This window comes from Pinus tabuliformis, chromosome 5_2 (assembly GCF_031772625.1).
Source record: "Pinus tabuliformis cultivar Carrire ecotype Pingquan chromosome 5_2, CPIR1, whole genome shotgun sequence".
Lineage (NCBI taxonomy): Eukaryota > Viridiplantae > Streptophyta > Pinopsida > Pinales > Pinaceae > Pinus > Pinus tabuliformis.
This window is the reverse complement of record NC_142306.1, coordinates 450,096,244-450,115,690: the sequence shown is the minus strand read 5'-3', so window position 1 is coordinate 450,115,690 and position 19,447 is coordinate 450,096,244. Positions and strand designations below refer to the sequence as shown.

General features: G+C 36.5%; 1 protein-coding gene across 5 annotated transcripts; it reads right to left on the bottom strand.

Moving 5' to 3' along the window:
• Positions 1–4,347: 4,347 nt before the first annotated feature.
• Positions 4,348–17,488, bottom strand: LOC149159614 (uncharacterized). 5 transcript variants are annotated; one of them, XM_089433524.1, is made up of 6 exons: positions 17,169–17,488; positions 11,044–11,154; positions 10,716–10,897; positions 5,116–5,202; positions 4,930–5,022; positions 4,348–4,758 (listed from the first exon to the last, which is right to left on the bottom strand). In XM_089433524.1, exons 3-6 carry the CDS (start codon positions 10,815–10,817, stop codon positions 4,561–4,563), a joined length of 480 nt encoding a protein of 159 aa, XP_089289650.1. In that variant the 5' UTR covers positions 10,818–10,897; positions 11,044–11,154; positions 17,169–17,488; the 3' UTR covers positions 4,348–4,560. The 5 variants fall into 5 exon arrangements, with proteins under 5 accessions (XP_089289650.1, XP_089289651.1, XP_089289652.1 ...); XM_089433525.1 differs by lacking the exon at positions 11,044–11,154 and adding an exon at positions 5,394–5,518 and having other exon boundaries at positions 17,169–17,487; XM_089433526.1 differs by lacking the exons at positions 10,716–10,897; positions 11,044–11,154 and adding an exon at positions 5,394–5,518.
• Between the last annotated feature and the right edge of the window lie 1,959 nt (positions 17,489–19,447).

The following is a 19,447-nucleotide window of genomic DNA, read 5'->3' as shown; positions in this document are numbered from 1 at the left end:
TGCGCGACCTTCCTAACCTGCAATATATTCCCTGCAACCTGCAATTATTCCACAGAGATTAGGCCTGTTTCCCTTTTTCTTTTTTCTTTTTTTTCTTTTTTGAGAGACAGCTGGGGTGCCTCCATGAGGTTTTCACCCTCACTGTCTGCCCCAGGCACCTCTAAGAAGTTTTCACCCATGGATCTTTTTATTTCATTTCTCTGTTTTTTTTTTTGATGATCAAGGTGTGGGTGGAGTGTTGGAGGGAAATGTTCCCCTAGGGCTTTTGGGTTGAAACCCTAGCAGACTGAAAGTTGTCTATGCAGAGAAACACACATTCACAAAACCATTATGCTATTATAAACAAATTCTATGATAGGGGAACGTACCTTAGGTCCTACGTTTGAGAAGGTCCTCAAGGGTCCAAACCCTTCTTCAAGTTTCTCTTACTCCTTTGTCCTGTAAAACAACCAATTCCAAAGAACACAACAGTATATGGACAAAAACTTATAAAGAAACCATCTTCATGTTATAAAGAAAGGTAGTTAGTTGTGAAGTATAAACAACCATTCACATATGTATTCTAACATGAATATCATAAACATAAAGAAGATTCATATCAGGAACCAAGACATGTGTTTCTTTTATTATAGACAAATAAAGTACATAAAAGGAATAATTTCACCTGAGTCACCTTTAGCAGGCTCCAAGAAAAGATTCCTTCCGGATCCGTTCTAGCCTCAAGCCTTTAACAAAATCCTTCCATGACTTACTCCATGATGTCATAAGTAGTGGATGAACATCAACACACAAGGAAACAAGGGTTTCTTGTACAAATGGGGGAAGTGCAGAAGGCACAAGGGACTTTAGACCTGGTCAGGGGAAAAATCTCAGCATAATAACCTTTCTCTCTCTTCTCTCTTCCTTTAGGCCTTCCCATTGAGGTCTTTTTATACCTCTCCCAAAGTAGTTTTTTAGTTGGGAGTTGGTTGGGAACAGTTGGGCCACGGGCACTAATAGGTGATCAGTAGGTAAAACCCGCAATCTCCACCCGAAATTAAGGAGTTTTATATTTTTTTAAGTGTTTTAATACATATACGTGGGTTGGGTATATGCCTACCCACATGTACATGCGTTTAACTCAGGGCAATGTCGCGTATAAGGGATAAAACATTGTTTTTTATATTTTAGGACCAGGTTTGGAAGGAGGGGTTTCCCTAGGCCATGAGTGAAGCATCACAAACCATAAGAGTGAGATTTGGAGCTATAATAGATGCCCCCTAATATATGAGGTCAGAAGGGGTACATCATGGCCGAAATGTATTAAGCAAGTACATGGAAAGGAAATCTATCAAAAACCGAGGAGGACTTCACCAGAATTCAGCCTGCCAAGCCACAAAAGGAGATCAGAAAGAAACAGTGTCTGAGGCAGGCATACCCATGCTCAAAAAAAGTAAAGCATGTCCGCATATCAAGTACAAGCAGATCCACTAAGTATACAAGTATAAATGACTATAAAATACATAATGGATCATCTGATCATGATTGAACAATTACATGTCTGAATATCACATATAAGACTGTCAATGATGCTAAAAGATGCAACGGATCACTGATATCAAAGACTGATCCCAAAAAGGTACCAACTGAACATGATGGAATAGGATGGTACTACACTGCAAACTCAGGTGCTAGCATATAGAATGTCGCCATGACTGACTGCAACATATAAGGTGGAGTGGTATCAACTAGCAGCAACAGGAGCAACTGTCAAGTGAACCAATGAATGCTAATACAACCTAAGGTCTTCACCGACCGCCGTGGTACATTTCTGCACCATGGGAATAAATGATCTGAAGTCAACCATGTGAGAAATTGTTTGATTACCGGTCATTGTTGTATATCGTTAACAAACGCGAGACTACTCACCGATAATGATAATGAGCGTCAAGATACCCAGTACAATCTAACAAGTGTGAATAGATGAGCTGGAGTCGAACACCTGTAAGAATCTATCGATCAGGAGACAATGATGGTTTCCCACTGACTCAATAACAAGGTTAAGGCTTACCTAAGTCAAACTAAATCCCGCCCAAATGGGGGAGACTTTGTTTTGAGTGCTTGTTCAAGGGCGACACGACTGACTCTAGCTGCCAACAATAAATGGAAATACTGTCCCATTCCCGCTCTTTTTGGAATATTTAATTTTTTTGTCTTTTTCTGTTAAGCTTGAAAAAGAATAAAAGAATGCCATGGTATAGTGGAAAGAACGAGTGTCGGTGAAACAGATGATCTAGTTCCTGGGAATGGAACATTCCTATGCTTAATGCAGGGAGGTGAAAACTGGTCAGTGACACTCAAAGGTGTGTTCCTTCCACGGGTCAAGGTGTGTCAAGTTGTAGAAGTCAAAGGTATGCAAGGTTGATTTTTCAGTCGTCATGGTCAAAAGTTGGCTTAAACACGAGTCCAAGTGAAGTCGGCTCTAGGCCAAAAGGTGCAAATGGTCAACATGCAATGCAATAGTACAACTCAACACAAAGGAGCCTCTAGGGTATAAGGCCAGAACAAAGTGAACACTACAACAAAACCAGCGATTTGCGCCAGATTTAGCGCCAGATTTTAGTGCATTTTTTTTGTAATTGTGATGAGCAACCTGGCGCTAAATCTGGCTCTATTGTATAATTTTTAAAGCGTCCTTTTTTGCACCTGATTTTGCATCCTTTTTCACGCTAGATTTTGCATCATTTTTTACACCAAACTATGCATCATTTTTTGCGTCAAATTTTGAACCAAGATTTGCATCTTATTTTATGACAGGTTTTGCTTCTAGTTTTGTGTCATTTTTTGCATCTATTTTTCCTTCTCTTTTGCTTCCTATTTTGTATCATTCTTTGCTTCCATTTTTGCACCCATCATTTGCATCAAGTTTACACTGTATTTTGAATCCAATTTAACGTCTTTTTATGCATCCATTTTGTGTCAGTTTTTGCATCTAATCTTACGCCAGGTTTTGTATCTAGTCTTACACTAGTTTTTGCTTCTATTTTTGCACCAGCTTTGGTGCCTATCTTTGCACCATGTGTTGAATTTGATTTAGCACCAAATTTTGCATCCATTTTTGTGCTCATTTTTGCATCTTTTTTTGGACCATTTTTTACATCCACATTTACGTTTGATTTGTCTCCATTTTTCCCATCTCATTTTGCACCATATTTTGCGTCATTTGTTTCATCCAATTTTGCATCATTTTTAACACCATCTCTTGCATCTAATGTTACATCATTTTGAGCATCCAAATTTGCATTTATATTTGCATCTTATGTTGAGTCATTTGTTGTGTCCACCTTTACATCTTATTTTGTGTCTAATGGTACATTCAATTTAGAGCCATTTTTTACGTCTACTTTTGTATTTGTTTTTGCACCAAGTTTTGCATCCAATTTTAAGCTATTTTATGCCCCTTTTTTGCACCATTTTTTTGTGTCTACTTGTGTCCAATGTTGCACCATTATTTACACATACTTTTTCATCCAATTTTGCATTTTTTTGGTGTCCAGTTTTACATCGTTTTCACCATCCAAATTTGCATCTTTTTTTGCCTCATTTTGTGTCCACATTTGCATATAATTTTGTGTCTGAGTTCGAGCCTAAATTTGCATGTGATTAGGAATCATTTTTTACATCCAATATGGCATCCTTGGTTTCACCTTTTTTCAGCCCCATTTTGCATCTTGTTTTATGTCTTTTCTTACATCTTTTTTTTTTTTTCCTTTTTTGCACCCACGTTTGCATCCCAAATTTACACCATTATTTGCATCATCATTTGGCATATTAATTTGTAACGTTTTTTTCTTCTTTTTAACGCTCAACTTTGCATCTTATTTTACATCTAGTTGTTGTCTTTTTTTGCATCTAATTTGGTGCCCATTTATGTGTCCTTGTTTTTGCCCAATTTGATATCCTTTTGTATGCCATGTTTTGTTCCCTTCTTTGTGTCAACTATTGCACAATTTTTCACTTCTAATTTAAAACACTTTGTATGTCAATTGTTTGCATTTTGTATTAATTCCTAGTTTAACATCCAATTTTACTTTCAATTTTGCATCCATGGTTACATCCGCATTTGACTTCTTATATAGAGTATATTTTTCTTTACATATATGACCCCCTTTATAGATTCATAGTGAAATATATGATAGTTTCTAAATATCATTAAAGCAGATATCACAATTCAAAATCATTTGTAAAGAAATTTAAGAGAAATTGACAACATCCATCCAAAAAAATAACAATGTGTCATTAACAATTTTCAAAACATGTATAAAATAGCAACATAATACTAATAAAATCAGTATTATTTTTAATCAAAACAAGTAAAATTCAAATATGATTAACAAATCAAAATATTTCATGAATATTGTTATTCTACGATAAATTAACAACATACATAAATCAAACTCATCGTATGATTACAAAATCAAAATGTCTCATTGATATAGGGTAAATTCACAACACCCATCTAAACATAACAATGTCATTCTACACAATAATTTCTTCATAAAAAACAATGCATGTGCATGCCTAGCTACCACCACTAAGATCATCCTCATGATCATCTTGACCATCCTCATTACTCTGATCCACATCATCACCAACACCGCAACTATCATCATCATCTCCTCCTTCACCACCATCATCCTCATCCTCATCCTCATCATCTCCTGATATATGTTGAACATAATTTGGATCATCGTCTTGGCAATCATTACCTATAGCATTCTGACAAAAAAATCAATATTACATGTTAGTATTAATTACATAACACAACGCATGTTTTTGTTATACAATGTTAACCATAAAATGAGGTAAGATATAATATCTAATAGTACTAAAAAATAAAATGAAAATATGGTTTAAAAGTATATTGGAAATCCAACTAAGATTACATACCATAGAGTCCATCCAAACAACAAATTCAACCCATCTCTTTTGCTGCAACACCTCCTTTTCCAAATGATTTGGAGGTCTTCCATATTTTAGTTCCTATCAATCAGTAAATAGGGAGAAATTAGATAACAATGACTTTCTTCTAGTACAAAATTTATTAAAAAAATATCACATGTTTAATATACTTACAAAGGTTGTTATCAATGCTTTTAAACCTTTCTGGCCACTACGATGAGTGACTTTTGTCTTGGTTAACCTCGCCTTGGATGCCTTGTCCTTAAACATAAACCAATTCAATTTATTTTCACACAAATACATGTCTAAGATACTTATAAGTATTAATACATTCTAAATAATGTTTAATGAAAAATTCAATACCTGAATTTTTATTTCATATATCTTATTTATAACATTTTAATGATTACAATAATACTCTTGTTACCAGATATTGTCAGAAGAAATCTTACAAGACCGCTACCTAAAAACATTGGACAGTTGAATGGATTAGTTAACATGTTTGAAGAATTCTATCTTCAAATCTAGATCCATCTCATGTGATTCCCGTATGTGGTATAAATTGTCTTGAAGGTACCTGCATCATTCGACACAAATCTATTCAGCACAATCGTTAACAAAAACCATCACAACTGCACAATATGAACGGTGCATCAAAATTGGCATTCACACGTCTAAGGTCTTTTTGGCATATCTGGTGTGGGTATAAAAGGTTTCCATTAAATCTCGTAAGCCTTTTTAACTATTATAAATAAACCACTAAAGTAAAACAAACAAATCAGTTATAAGAACTGAAAAGAAAGCTTGAAAAAAGATTAACATTTTCTAAAAGGCATACACTAGAACACACTTCAAAATACTTTTCCTAAAATACTTCTTCAACCTGGCATCAAATTTGAAGGGCATGGTCATATTTCAATATGAAGTCATACTATATTTTCAACCCTTCTATGTTGGCAAGTTAAAACTAATGTTCCACCAAGACTCCGGGATAGGGAGATGCATGTCTGGGGTGATGCACAGGGGGGGCGTGTGAGAGTACCCTCAAATTTTAGGTAAAATTAGGGGGCAGGGGGATATGGGGGTATATAATTTTTTTAATATATATATATATATATATATATATATATATATATATATTCAATAATGAAAGCATAAATACATTGATCCGTACATGATTGAATTAAATAATGAAATACACTGATCCATACTCATCATTCATACTAATACATACATCATTCATTCATACACCACGAGATTCAATAATGAACTAGATTGATCCATATTCATCATTCATTATTCAACATTCTAGAATCTAAATTGATTTAAAAATTAAATTCATCATTCATCATTCTAGATTCTAAATTGATTTAAAATTTAAATTCGTGATTCTAGAATCTAATTAGTACTAACCAAAATAGACTATAGTAGATACTTAAGCCTGAAGATTGGAATAGTAAATTGATATAACTCAAACTTTTCCAATGAGCATTTTAGGAGTGCCATGGCCAATGAGCATTTTAGGAGTGCCATGGAGGAGGAGGTGCAACAGTTAACTGGTAAGTCAAATAGTGCTGCGCAGCAAGCTGAGTAGACATAAGCTTGGTAACTTGAATGAGTGAGTTAGAGATTGCAAATTAGTTTAGGTTTTGATATTTGTTATGTGTTGTTCTTTTTAATTTTAATTTTTTTTATGGTTGTTTTATAATTTTTTTTAATTTCTATATTACAACAGTTACTAGAAAAAAAATTAAGTAGAACATGGCCCCCCTCAAAAGGGGTGCTTTTGGGCTTGGTGCTCTTGATTAAATGGTAGTTCCAAACCCTTATCTATAATAGAGCCCAATGGAAACATCGCAATTCGCTCATTCCTGAAATCCTAAAAATTGTTATGTCTGATGCATTTTGAGTGGAATCTGAAATTTACTTTCTCCATATGAAATAAAATGAGGTCAGAACCACTCTCAAACATCCTAAGTAAATTAATAGGGCCCTAGGGTTGAATGTTGAGCTTTCCCACTCATAAATTATTGTTTCAAGCAAAATTAAGGGGGAGCACCTAGCCCGTTTTTAGGGGAGCTGCCCAGAAGCACCCCTTTTGGGGAAACACATCCCCACAGTAGGGAAACGTTTCCCCCTGCGTCTCCCTGTGTCTCCCTAAAAGGGGGCGTGGGGAAACGTGTCCCTGAGCATCTTCCCATCCTAGGTGTGTGGGAAGCGTGGATACGTGCACCCCACCATAGGGGACACATCCTCATGGAACACTGGTTAAAATAAACTATTGTTTTCTTACAAAAGCAAAAAATGGATCAAAATTTTAACTATTTCGTATTTTATGTTTAGCACAATTGCAAGTTGTGTGGTAGTACTAAAATAGGATAGATAAACAACAGTGTTTTTTATAATCACTACATAGTCGAATTCCTATCAATCTTATGTGGAAATGATGTAGCTTGAAGTATCTAAATGCAGTACCAAAGTAGAATTGATACCAATAACCAAATAAGGCAGTGACAACACAAACAAAATTTGTTGTAGCATCAAACTACAGAACTGTATTATCTAAATTTTTTCCTGGTAGCACTCTCATTTCCGTAAAATGTTTTTAATTCCAATGAACAAAGACTTGCCTGACTCGATAACGAAATTGTGTTCCTTTGACATCAAGGATTTAGAAAAGGATTTAGAAAAGGATTTAAAAAGAACCAATCATAGTAGAAGGATCATTACAGGATCTAAATACTAAAAAATAATCACCATAAAAGAACACTAAACATTAAAAGTTAAAACTAAAGATTGGAGTATCTAAAGAACAGAACCTAATTATTGACAAAAACTAGACATTAAATGAAGGATCGTGGGATCTATGACCCAGTGCCGATAAGAATACAAAATCAACTTCTGCATTCCCCTCATGACCCATCTGGATATGGACTTAAGGAGACCAGAACCAATCTTAATAGATTAATTACAGGATGTAACTGCACAAGCCTAGTACTCCATGAGTCTATCCCCCATCTGCTTATACTAGATATAAACAACACGTTTGTAGAAAGTTAGAAAAATACATTGTACAATCAGGTTGAACTCAATACAGATTCAATTGGAGCTACAACACATTCCAGCCACAAAGCTAGAAAGAGCACAATAAAAATAAAAGCAAACATTGAATCTTATCACTGTTGTGGATTTTGTCCTTAGAATGACATGAGACATTCCAAATATGATGCCCAATCTGATATGTTGGCTCTTCTAGCATGGATGCAAAGAGAAAGCAATTACAGTACTTGATCTGTTTTTTATAATATAAGACTATATTTTGCTAAGAAAACAAAGGTATACAAAAAAGCCCACATGCATTACATATCGAATATCATTCCTTCGGGAAAGCCCTAAAAGCCAATTGTATGTGGAGACTAATATCAAAAGAGGACCTCTAGAATCAGATTCACATTCAGAGATATATTGAGCCCAATTCAGCAGAAGACTGGATTGGAAACCCAAATAAGGCAATCAACAATGCATCCATATTATTGAAAGTACTGACTATAACATTCCCTTTAATAGGCAGATTGCTGGCATGGAAGGTTTGCAATGAGGCTAAGGCGAAGATCAGTATAGACCCATGGATAAGCAGTGGAGCTGAGTACAAGCTGCCAGAAGCAGTGATAAACTCTCTTCAATCTAGACCAGGCAGCTAGACCAGGAAACTCCTCCATTTGCCAGCAGGATTGGAAAAGCGCTGAACAGAGAGACGACTCAAAGGCCAAGAAAATATTCAATCAAAAGGATTTATAAACAAATCAAAAGTGTGCCATGCCTATATAAAAGACTCTGATGATGAACATGTCTGGTCTAAAATCCAGCCTTGGGGATTTACACTCCAAAGTTAGGATAAGAATCGTGTACCCTGGACAAACCAGAATGCACGCTCTCATGGTGGAAGCGCATCTGGATAAGAACCTTTCAAAAGTTCATTATTTACATGCAGTTGGCAATCTTAAATAGAGCACCCACATAGGAAGTTCTTAAGGGAAGAAATGGATCAAGTCCAAGCAAATGTATCATGTGTAAAAGAGTTGAAAAGAACATAGACCACTTACTGATATTCTATCCTTAATAAAGGAAATCTGGATGGTTTGACAAGGATAAAGGACTGTGGACAAGGAGGTTATGCTGAAGAGTGCTCTAAAAAGTGGTAGCAAAACTCAGTCCTCAAAGGCCTTCCTCTAATAGTATCATGGGGAATCTAGAAAGATAGAAATGTTGAAATCTTTGAAGACAGGTATATAACTCTTTCAATGTGCCTTCCAAGGTCAGTCAATCTTCTCAAACTTCAAAGCTTTTTCATCAACCCCAACACAGAAAAAGTTGATTCATGCTCCTATGGACAAATCTGGAACATGGGGATTACTTTGATGGAGCTAGTCAAGGTACCCCCCAAAAAAGGGAAGCCATACGTGTTCTCTATCTCAATAACTCTCACTGTATCAGATTTAAAACAGATTTAGGTGAGGATCAAATAACTACACCGAGCTTATTTCCCTAACAATACTCTAAAAGCTAGCAGCCCACAGTGGCATTTAAAAAAATACCAGTGTTTGTTGGCTCATTGTTGTTAGATAGTGTACCCCAGATCATCTTCTACTAGGTTGGAGCACACATGGCAGATCTGGGCACCTTATATTACAGCAACATTACACAAATCCATGCAGCATTAAATTCCAAACAGCATAATGATCTGTTGGTGAGAATGCAGCAATAAATAGACAGTAGGAGCACATCACAAATTTTACTATTCCAGCAATAAGGGCACACACATGCATGTATGGACCAGCCATAAAAAGAATAAGATAATTTTATCATTATACTTCAGGTTAAAGATAAAGTGCTAAAGTTAGATGAGTGATAATGGACATTCTCCCTCCCATTCTTGCCATTTTAGTTTGGCGGAGGATGCGTAAGCAGGCTCGACCATAAGGGAGAGGTTTTCAAGATTATCCTCTCCTCTCCTCTCCCTTATGGTCGAGCACCCTAAAGGGTCCTTAACAGTCGAGCCCCCTAAAGGGTCCTTATCAGTCGAGCCCCCTGTCCTCATAGCTGTAAAGATAGAAAATCCAGCTCCCTTTCATAGGTAACAGTCCTACTATCTATTCAAGGATTTTTAGAATGTTTCAACAAACCTTTCTCTGATACCATTATGAATTTTTGTCTAACTCATTGTAAACAGATTCTTCTTCTAGTGGAAACTAACACTGTCTAAATTTAAAGGCTAATCAAAACTGCAATCTGAATCTCATTAAAATCTACAAACACAGTTGGAATACATACATTGGAACACACAGATCAATGTCAAAAACACCTGTTACTGCTATTCCAATACTGCTGAATAAAAATCTGCTAGAAAGGATTTTGTGTAAGAACTGAAACTAACCCTATTACAGATCCATACTCTCACTCTTTCTTATAAGTGACACCTAGGGTTTATAAGTGACACCTAGGGTGGAATATGGGAAACAACTTCCCATATTCCACCTTCTTTCAGATAGCAACAAGATCTCATCTCAGGCGATCTTTATCAAATAGTTGGTCACCGTGGCTATGTTCCTAATGCAAGTGCTGGAGACTTTGTTCTTTTGTAGCATCTTCTGATTAATATTCTCACTCGGGTAGAGAGTGATCAAGGCATGGAACATCTCCTTAGTCAATTATTTCTGAACAATGTAAGGGATTATATTGTCCTTCAACAATGAATCTAGAATGACTAGTTTCACCTTGGTTGCCTTCTTGTTATTCCCAACCAAGCCCTTGGGATCAATATAAGCTGTAGAGGCTGCTTCATTGAGACCCGATAGATGAACCTCCTCCATCAGCATCTGCAGTCTGCACTTTCAAGGTGTAAAGTGGGATGTGCCTCCTAACCTGTCACAGTCTCCGAGACCAAGAGCAGTCATACCTGCAACTCCCAGAACACAACTATATCAAACAATCAGCTAGAAAACAAATAAGATCAGCATCCTATCACAGGTTCATATAGCATTTTTTAAGGCATAAATCAACACTCCCAACCATTGGAGGACTGAGGGCATCACATCTTACAACCTGTTACAGATTTGGATCTCTTCAATCTCTGAAGAAACTTGGGCATCACACCTGTTGAAACACTTTGACAACCCCCTCTTGTAGTGAACTGACCTTTCAATATATAGAGTCCTGAAAGGTTTCATAGAATGTGCTTTGATACCATGTTAATTTTCAGATCATGGTAAGCAGATTCTGCACTAAAAAATTAACCTATACAATTTCTGAAAATATTATTCTATAAACACACACTGCTGGAAACATGAACAACAAATACACAGATTTTGACTCTCAATCACATCTATCTTCTATGGAAAAGCTGAAACGAAAAAATACACTGCAATAATTTGAAACTAAAACTCATTAACCATCCTTGCAGTGTGCCCCAGGTCTCGTTTATAGAACAAGAGAGCAGGGGAAATACATTCAATGTAGAGACATGCAACGGTGTGTCCTCATGGACTAGGGCACACTTATGCATGGATAGATCTTCTTTGAATAGAACAAGAACACTGAAGTTAAGTGGCTGCATGACATCATGTACCTAACTCACCTATACAACTGCGCCCTCCCACAATAGATAGATTCTAGAATATTCATGCAATGTGTTCTCATGCCTGCACCTTGCAAGATTGTCTTAACTTTAAGTGTGCCCCACTCATGCAGTGTACCTTAACACAGAATTGTGCCATCTAAAGATAGTGCACACATGCACCCTTGCCTATTTAATGCCTACATAACCACTACTGCACCTCCACTAGCAACCCTTAATGTTCCTTAATCAATGCATGCTCCTCATCACGCAATCTGCATTCTGCTGCACACAGTTTGGGGCTGGAAAACCTTGCTGGAATGTGCCATTGCTGGAAAAGAAGAACTTGAAGCAATAGGTAAACCCTAACAAACTTCCATCCCAAATTTTGGGTTGTTTATGGTTATATGTCTCGCAACAAGTTTGTTGATGTCTAGTTTACAACTCTGACAGTCCATTTCATTGTAGATGGAATTAAATACTTCTCATAAATTTGGTATCTATAAGATTCTAAAGTGTGGACCAATAAAATATTTAAGAAATGGCTATATTTGTTAGGTGATGGAATCAAGCAAGACAGTGAAGAATTTTTTTGCCATACATGATCCAAGAAATTTTTTGTTACTTGTTGTCCTGTTACTGCCTTTCTTCAGGGACTAAAGTGTGTCTTCTTGCTTAATCTATCAAGTTGTCTTCTGGATCTGCCCTGAACTAGAGCTCCATCAATCTGCAAGGACAACTTCAAATTCTTCTCTTCTATTGTGATTTTCAACAACTTCTAGCAAATAGCCATTCCCCTGGCTAGTCTTAAGCAAACCATCTAGGAAGTCTATAGAAATACTTTCATATGGTCTTGAAGGCACTAGGAGTGGGCATTGTTAGTTGATCTAGGTATCGTGCACAATGAACGACCATGTACAAACTCGTCCATGTTGTTCCACATCTGTGGTCAAGACTCAACACACACGTTTGCAAATTAGCCAATGCCTTATTTACGTTGAAGTGTTCATATTTATTTTTCTCCCTTTGGAACACAAGCATTGTTAAATCTATACATTAGTCCCTCTTCAAATCTGTCTTCTTTGAAAGATTTTAGTCATGTATACCTTTGTGGTTTAACAGGGATTTTACTATTGGACCAAAATCTTGGTTGCTACATAGAATTTTGTATATGCCTCATTCACTAAAGTATTTATCTTTACCAGAATTGTCAAAAGGAACAAAAGGTCCTGAGAAAAAATCAACACTGTTGTTCTGTGAGCTTTTCAAGTACATGAAAATTGCTGCAGGAAAGCTATCCATTCGAAGTGTTGAATTTGTTACAACTTGGACTTGGTTTACATAAATGACATGGTTTATAGTTTGAGTGGATAATTGTTTCTTTTCCCTGTAAATAATATCTCTCTGGTTCTTTACTACCTCCACTATAGAAAACTTCTCATCATATGTAGGGTAATTTACCATGGTGCTAGAGAAGTTTTCCAGTGGTGTGTTACTGGTCTCCCTTGTTGCAACAATATCTATCCCATCTTGTATCCTGAATCATCGGCTTGAACTTCAAGTGATGATTGAAGTTTCCTTGTATCTAAGACCATGAATTGCATATATTCTTCTTTAAGGCTTTAAATGCCCACTTTTAAATTGCAGGCTAATGAAATGCCTCCCCTCACACATGGCAGATCTGGGCACCTTATATTACAACAACATTACACAAATCCATGCAGCATTAAATTCCAAACAGCATAATGATCTGTTGGTGAGAATGCAGCAATAAATAGACAGTAGGAGCACATCACAAATTTTACTATTCCAGCAATAAGGGCACACACATGCATGTATGGACCAGCCATAAAAAGAATAAGATAATTTTATCATTATACTTCAGGTTAAAGATAAAGTGCTAAAGTTAGATGAGTCAGTTCTGTTTTATTTTTCAGTCTTTCTGAATTCATTTTTTATCAGTTAGATAGAGCACAGATCCAGAGATCTAAGTAATATATCTATTTTTATAAACCCTAGGTGTCACTTATAAGAAAGAGTGAGAGTATGGATCTGTAATAGGGTTAGTTTCAGTTCTTACACAAAATCCTTTCTAGCAGATTTTTATTCAGCAGTATTGGAATAGCAATAACAGGTGTTTTTGACATTGATCTGTGTGTTCCAATGTATGTATTCCAACTGTGTTTGTAGATTTTAGTGAGATTCAGATTGCAGTTTTGATTAGCCTTTAAATTTAGACAGTGTTAGTTTCCACTAGAAGAAGAATCTGTTTACAATGAGTTAGACAAAAATTCATAATGGTATCAGAGAAAGGTTTGTTGAAACATTCTAAAAATCCTTGAATAGATAGTAGGACTGCTACCTATGAAAGGGAGCTGTCAGGAGGCTCCAGGGATCGGATGTTGTGATCCATGCTTGAGAAAAGCACAGTGAAGTTTCAAGTTGTCGGGTTCTTTGTTAGGCTGCTGATCTGTCTTAACTTTCGTTTAGGCGATATTCCAATGCAGTAGTATGGCTACAGTCAATCTCAAATACATGGACAGATTGGAAGGTCCCTCTTAACTTCATCCCAGGGAAGTCTCAGGTAACCAGCCTGCATCCATCTTAACTACAGATCTTCCAAGCATTTGGCAGGATCAAATTTCTTTTCACTCTAAAAGAGGTTTGCACCTCAATAGATTTGATCCCTCTCGACACTCGATAGATCTGGAGTTAAGATGGATCTAGAGTGAGAAATTATTCTTCAAGGCTGAGAAGAAAGGAGTGTGCAAAGGTTGTGCACTTGGCCAGCATGTAAAGGATGTTTTCCTAGCAGTAAACATAGGTCAAGAGGGGTTTCTGACCTAATCAACTCAAATGTATGTGGGCCCATCTCTTCAACTTCCTTATCAAGTAACATTTACTATGAATATTTTATTGATGATTCTTCTAGGAAGTCCTAGACTTAATTCACAAAAGCCAAAGGAGTTTGATACCTTTTGCATGAAATCAAGAATCAAGAAAATGTTGATAGTTCCCTACAACCCTCAATAGTTTGGGGCCTTGATTCATGATCTAGTTTTGCTCATGTGTCTCTGTGTATAAACATGTCTCATCATTGTCTATATTTTGAATAGGTATCCTCACAGAATTTTGAAGGATAAGACTGGAGGAATTCAGAAGCCTCAAGTAACACATCTTTGAGTTTTTCAGTTGTCCTATCTACATTCATATTCCAGATGGGAAAAGGACCAAGTTGGAACCTTCTAGTTTGAAGGGCATTTTTGTAGGTTAGAGTGAAACCTCAAAAGCTTATAGAATATACATTCCATCTCAACATAAAGTAGTTGTGAGCAGAGATACCAAGTTTGAAGAAAATGCATGGTCCTCTAAGTCTCAAGAACCTCCAATAGTGACCATGGAGGCAGAAGAGCTTGGTATCCCAAAAACAGATCTGCAGAAATCAAAAAGATCATGAAACGCATACTTAGATCAGCAAGCTTTTGGAAGTGCAAGGGGTGCCTCTTTACCTTCAAGTTCAGCTAGAAAGCCTAGATGGCTAATCTAGACATTAAAAGAGGCAACAGATTAAGTTGGTGCTCCAACTACTTCCCTTCAAATAAGCCACCCTCCTAAAAAGTTCCCTAGTTATGTTGCATTGATATCTTTCATTATTGAAACAAAACCTTCTAGTAACGGCAGTAAGGAAGCTAGTACTGCAAAATGCCATGATGGAGGAATACATCTCCTCCTAAAGAATGATGGGTAGGAGATAGTGCCTAGACTAGTGGAGAAGTCAGTATTTGACTCTAGTTTTTCTTACAACAATCATGCATGGTTAAGCATGCACCAGATAGCAGCATATAAAACTGCAAAGCTCGGTTTGTGGCTGGACGGTTCTCCCATTAAAAAGGAGTTGACTATGAGGAGACTTTTTCTCTTGTTACTAAATATACCTCTATCAGATTTACTATGTCTTTCACAACAATCTTCCATTGGATTTTATATCAAATTTATGTAAAGACAACATTTCGTAATAGGATGATTAAGGAGTTATATGAATAAACCAACCAAGAGGCTTTTAGGTGAATAGGCTTGAGACCCATGTTTACAAGTTGAAGTAGGCCCTTTATGAGTTGAAACAGGCACCATTTGCATGGCACTCCAAGATCGATGAGTAACTTTCAGATTTGGGTTTCACTGAGACAGATGCAGATTCTAATTTTTACAATTTGGTAGATCATTCTAATCTGCTTGTTTTAGTCCCATATGTAGACAATCTTACACTCACAGGAAGTTAAAAGGAATCCACAAACTGGTGCAGGGCAAAATTGGCAAGAGAATTTGTCATGACTTGAAGCACTACTTGCTGGCTCTAGGGGTGTAGCAAAGTGCAGGTGAAGTGTTCCTTGGACAGAAAAAGTATGTAATTGAAATTCTTAGAAGATTTCAAATGATGGACTGCAAACCCATGGCTACTCCAGTGTATGCAATTGAAATTCTGATGAGATTTCAAATGATGTACTGCAAACCCATGGCTACTCCCCTGTGGTAGTAAATCCATTGTACTTTGCTGATTCTAATTCAGATTTGATGAACATCTGTATACATGGAATTGATAGGTTTCCTCATGTACTTAGTTAACACAAGGCCTAACATTTGTTTTGCAGTCAACACTTTCAGTACATGGTGCAGCCTAGGCAAGTTCATCAGGTTGCCACAAAACACAAGTTCTAATACTTGGAAGGGGGCAGTGCATTTTGCACTGAGATATGTTAGTGATGCAGCTTTTTATTCAATGATAATGGAATAGCATTAACAGGGGTTCTCAACAGTGATCTACATGTTCTGTGCATGTTTTCTAACTGTGTTCGTTTATAGGCTCAAACGACATTCAGATTACAGTTTCGATTAGCCTTTAAATTCAGCCTGTGCTACTTTCCTGTAGGATAAGAATCTGTTAAACAAGTGTTACTAAATTCATCAGTTGTTAGTAACTAATTGGATGAATGGAAGTAGTAGAAGATGAAATCAAACGTTCTATCCGTTTTTATTTCAGAGTGCTTTGAACATGTCTACAAAGAATTAAATGGTGAAGCAGACACCTTGAGGAAGGAAGGACTACAGTTGGCTGAGGGTTCAAGGTTATGAAGTGAAATCAAGGATTGTCATATCTTACACGAACATATTTCTGCATCCTCGAATGGGGATTCTTATGACAGTCAGTATTCTGAAGATGATCCAAGTGCCTCAAAAGAAGAATTCTGAATTTTAGAGAAGTTACAGGACCCTTCAATCAATATCAATGCCTTCTTCAGGCTTAGCAAAGAATGTATATTTTTGTTCTGATATTTCTCGAAGCTTAAAGCATTTACATAATGTATCTCTTTATACTCGGATGAAATAAAAGATTAGAAAAATTGAGGGAAAATATATCAATATCAATCGATATGTAAGCCAATAAATGCGCCAAAAAAAACACAGATTGAAAAAATATGCCTGCTGTGAGTCTGTGAAAGCAAATATAAGCAGCACCTCTTCTGGAAAATGTGAAGCGGAAATACAAAACAAAAAAGACATCGTGATAAGAGAATATGGGTTGAGAGGGACAAAAGAAATCAAGGCTTAGACTCACCTCTATCCGATTGCATATGAGGATTTGAACCAGCCGCATCGGTTATCCAAAAATGCACCTTTGTCCGTGCACCGATCAAGTCAATCCGCTGCCTGGAAAGAAAAATAGCACAATGCAAATATTTGCAAATGCGTCTACCTGAAAAGGGGGTGCGGCATAAGAGGTCCTCCCGAAACCCCTCGGAGAAGGATATATCTGCGGACCTGAAACCCTACATCCGATATAACAACCCATTTTAAGATATAAATGTTTTAAAAAGTTAAAGAGCATTGTCGCCGACCCTGAAACCCTACATCGTATATAGAACTAGCATTTGCACAAACCGGTGCAACGTCATAGAAGTAGTGGGATATGGAAGTAGGTTTGTGCAACGTCATAGAAGTAGTGGGATATGGAAGTAAGTAAAAGTAATATTTTAGTAAAATGTTAAATATGTGTTGTATGAATTAATAATTTTATTATATAATTAATAAAAGAATTAATAGAGAAGGGTTATTATTTTAAAATTTAGGATATAATTATAAAAAAAAATTGAGAGGAAATATTAGTTTTAAGATAAAAAAAAAATTAATTAAAAAGAGCGATAAATTTTAGGTTTAATTCTAAAACCTCAATGCGAAAGGATTATATTAGAACATCCTAAAAAGTCTTTTAAGAAAAATGGTGATTAAAACCTTTTCCAAATAAATTTTAAAGGTTTAAAGCATAAATATAATAAAAGCCGGCATATATATGTAAATAGTAATAAAGAGGTCGACCCCATAAAACTGCCACGTTGCATATTGGGATCTCGCGAGTGGCGTTTTTGTTTTATTGTTCATGACCAAACTTCCGAAGCCTCTAACTTGCGACTTTATTTACACCATATCCATTCAATTTAATTATTTACACCATAACCATTGCAACTTTTAATGTCCATGACCAGACACACGTCTTTAAAACTTGTGATATGAAAGGCGTGACATGGCAACTGTGATATTATATTAAGGTGTGCTATGATGGAGCAGTCGAGTCTGCAACACGTATTGCAATCGGAGGTTTCAAAGTGACAAGGCTTCAAAAGTTGAGATATGGCGGATGCGATATTAATGGCCAAATGTGGAGAATTAATGGTTTTCGATAGAATAAACGCATTCATTATTACTAATGGTTTCTTGAGATTTCGCTCATAAAAGTCTTGGATTATTATGTAATCGGTTATTTGCTAAGTTATTCGCTCTGAATGTTAGTTACTCTCACCCTTGTGTTTCTCTTGACAAGTCAGTCCCAACAAGCATAATTCAACAAAAATGTCTTGGTCGACCAAACCCATGAAGAAACCTGTTGTTCAACAACAATCAGTTGCTCTTCCCCCCGAGTTTGCAGAATTGCTTGCATTATTTACCGATACCACATGCACCTCAAACACCGGAACATCTACCTGGGAGGCCACATATCAACTTTTCGAAGATGAAGAGCCGAGAGTCACAGAAAGAGTAGTCATAGCCGAAGATTCATAACCGGTTTCTGATAATACATATAGTGATCTGGCCAATTCATTCCTCCATAGAATTGTTGCTCAGTTGAACATCCTTCCTTACATGGATATGATCACATGTGTTGTTGACCATCTAAACATCGCTGACAGAAACTTTATGACCAAGAGGAACACAATCATCGGCTCTTTCACCAACAAAGATTCGACTCGAATGTACCAGTTGTCGGCAGCTCAGAAGAAATATGATAATGACTTCATTGAAAAATTCATGAAGGAAAATCAGGATCAATCTGAAGTCATCAAAGGATGGAGAAGAGATGCCAGCAAGCATAAGCGAGAAAATAAGGGTATGCATTCTATAGCTTCTCTTGTCGGTCCATATTGTTATGTTGCCACTATGATATGTAGATTATTTGGTTATGTCAATACCCAAAAGTTTTCAGACCAGTGGGTACCCTTGATTGATGCAGCTATGTTATGGACTGGGGGACTGTTCTATCTAATAATTTAAGTATCCAAATCCTAGATTATAGGAAGAACTGTAGTTTTTTTATTCTAGAAAACATTGTTCCCCCATTTTACATGAGTGCCTATGTAATGGATGTTATTTTATTTACTTCTGATTTCCCATCCATGGGATGTAAATGGACCATACAGGACCCTATGTCTATCCACGTTTATCATAGTATTCTCCGGGAGTCAAAATATAGGAAAAAGAGCATCATTCCTTTGTTAATTCTCATACAGAATACAAATTAGATGCATGGTGTGAAGGAAAATGAAATTTACAGGTTTGTGGTTG

Coding starts and splice junctions, on each gene's coding strand:
- LOC149159614 (XM_089433524.1), bottom strand. CDS start 10,817: ATGCTGATGGAGGAGGTTCATCTATCGGGTCTCAATGAAGCAGCCTCT. Junction 5,203..10,715: donor ATAACAAGAAGGCAACCAAG/GTGAAACTAGTC, acceptor TTTATGTTTAAG/GACAAGGCATCCAAGGCGAG. Junction 4,759..4,929: donor TTGTTTGGATGGACTCTATG/GTATGTAATCTT, acceptor TTTTTTTGTCAG/AATGCTATAGGTAATGATTG.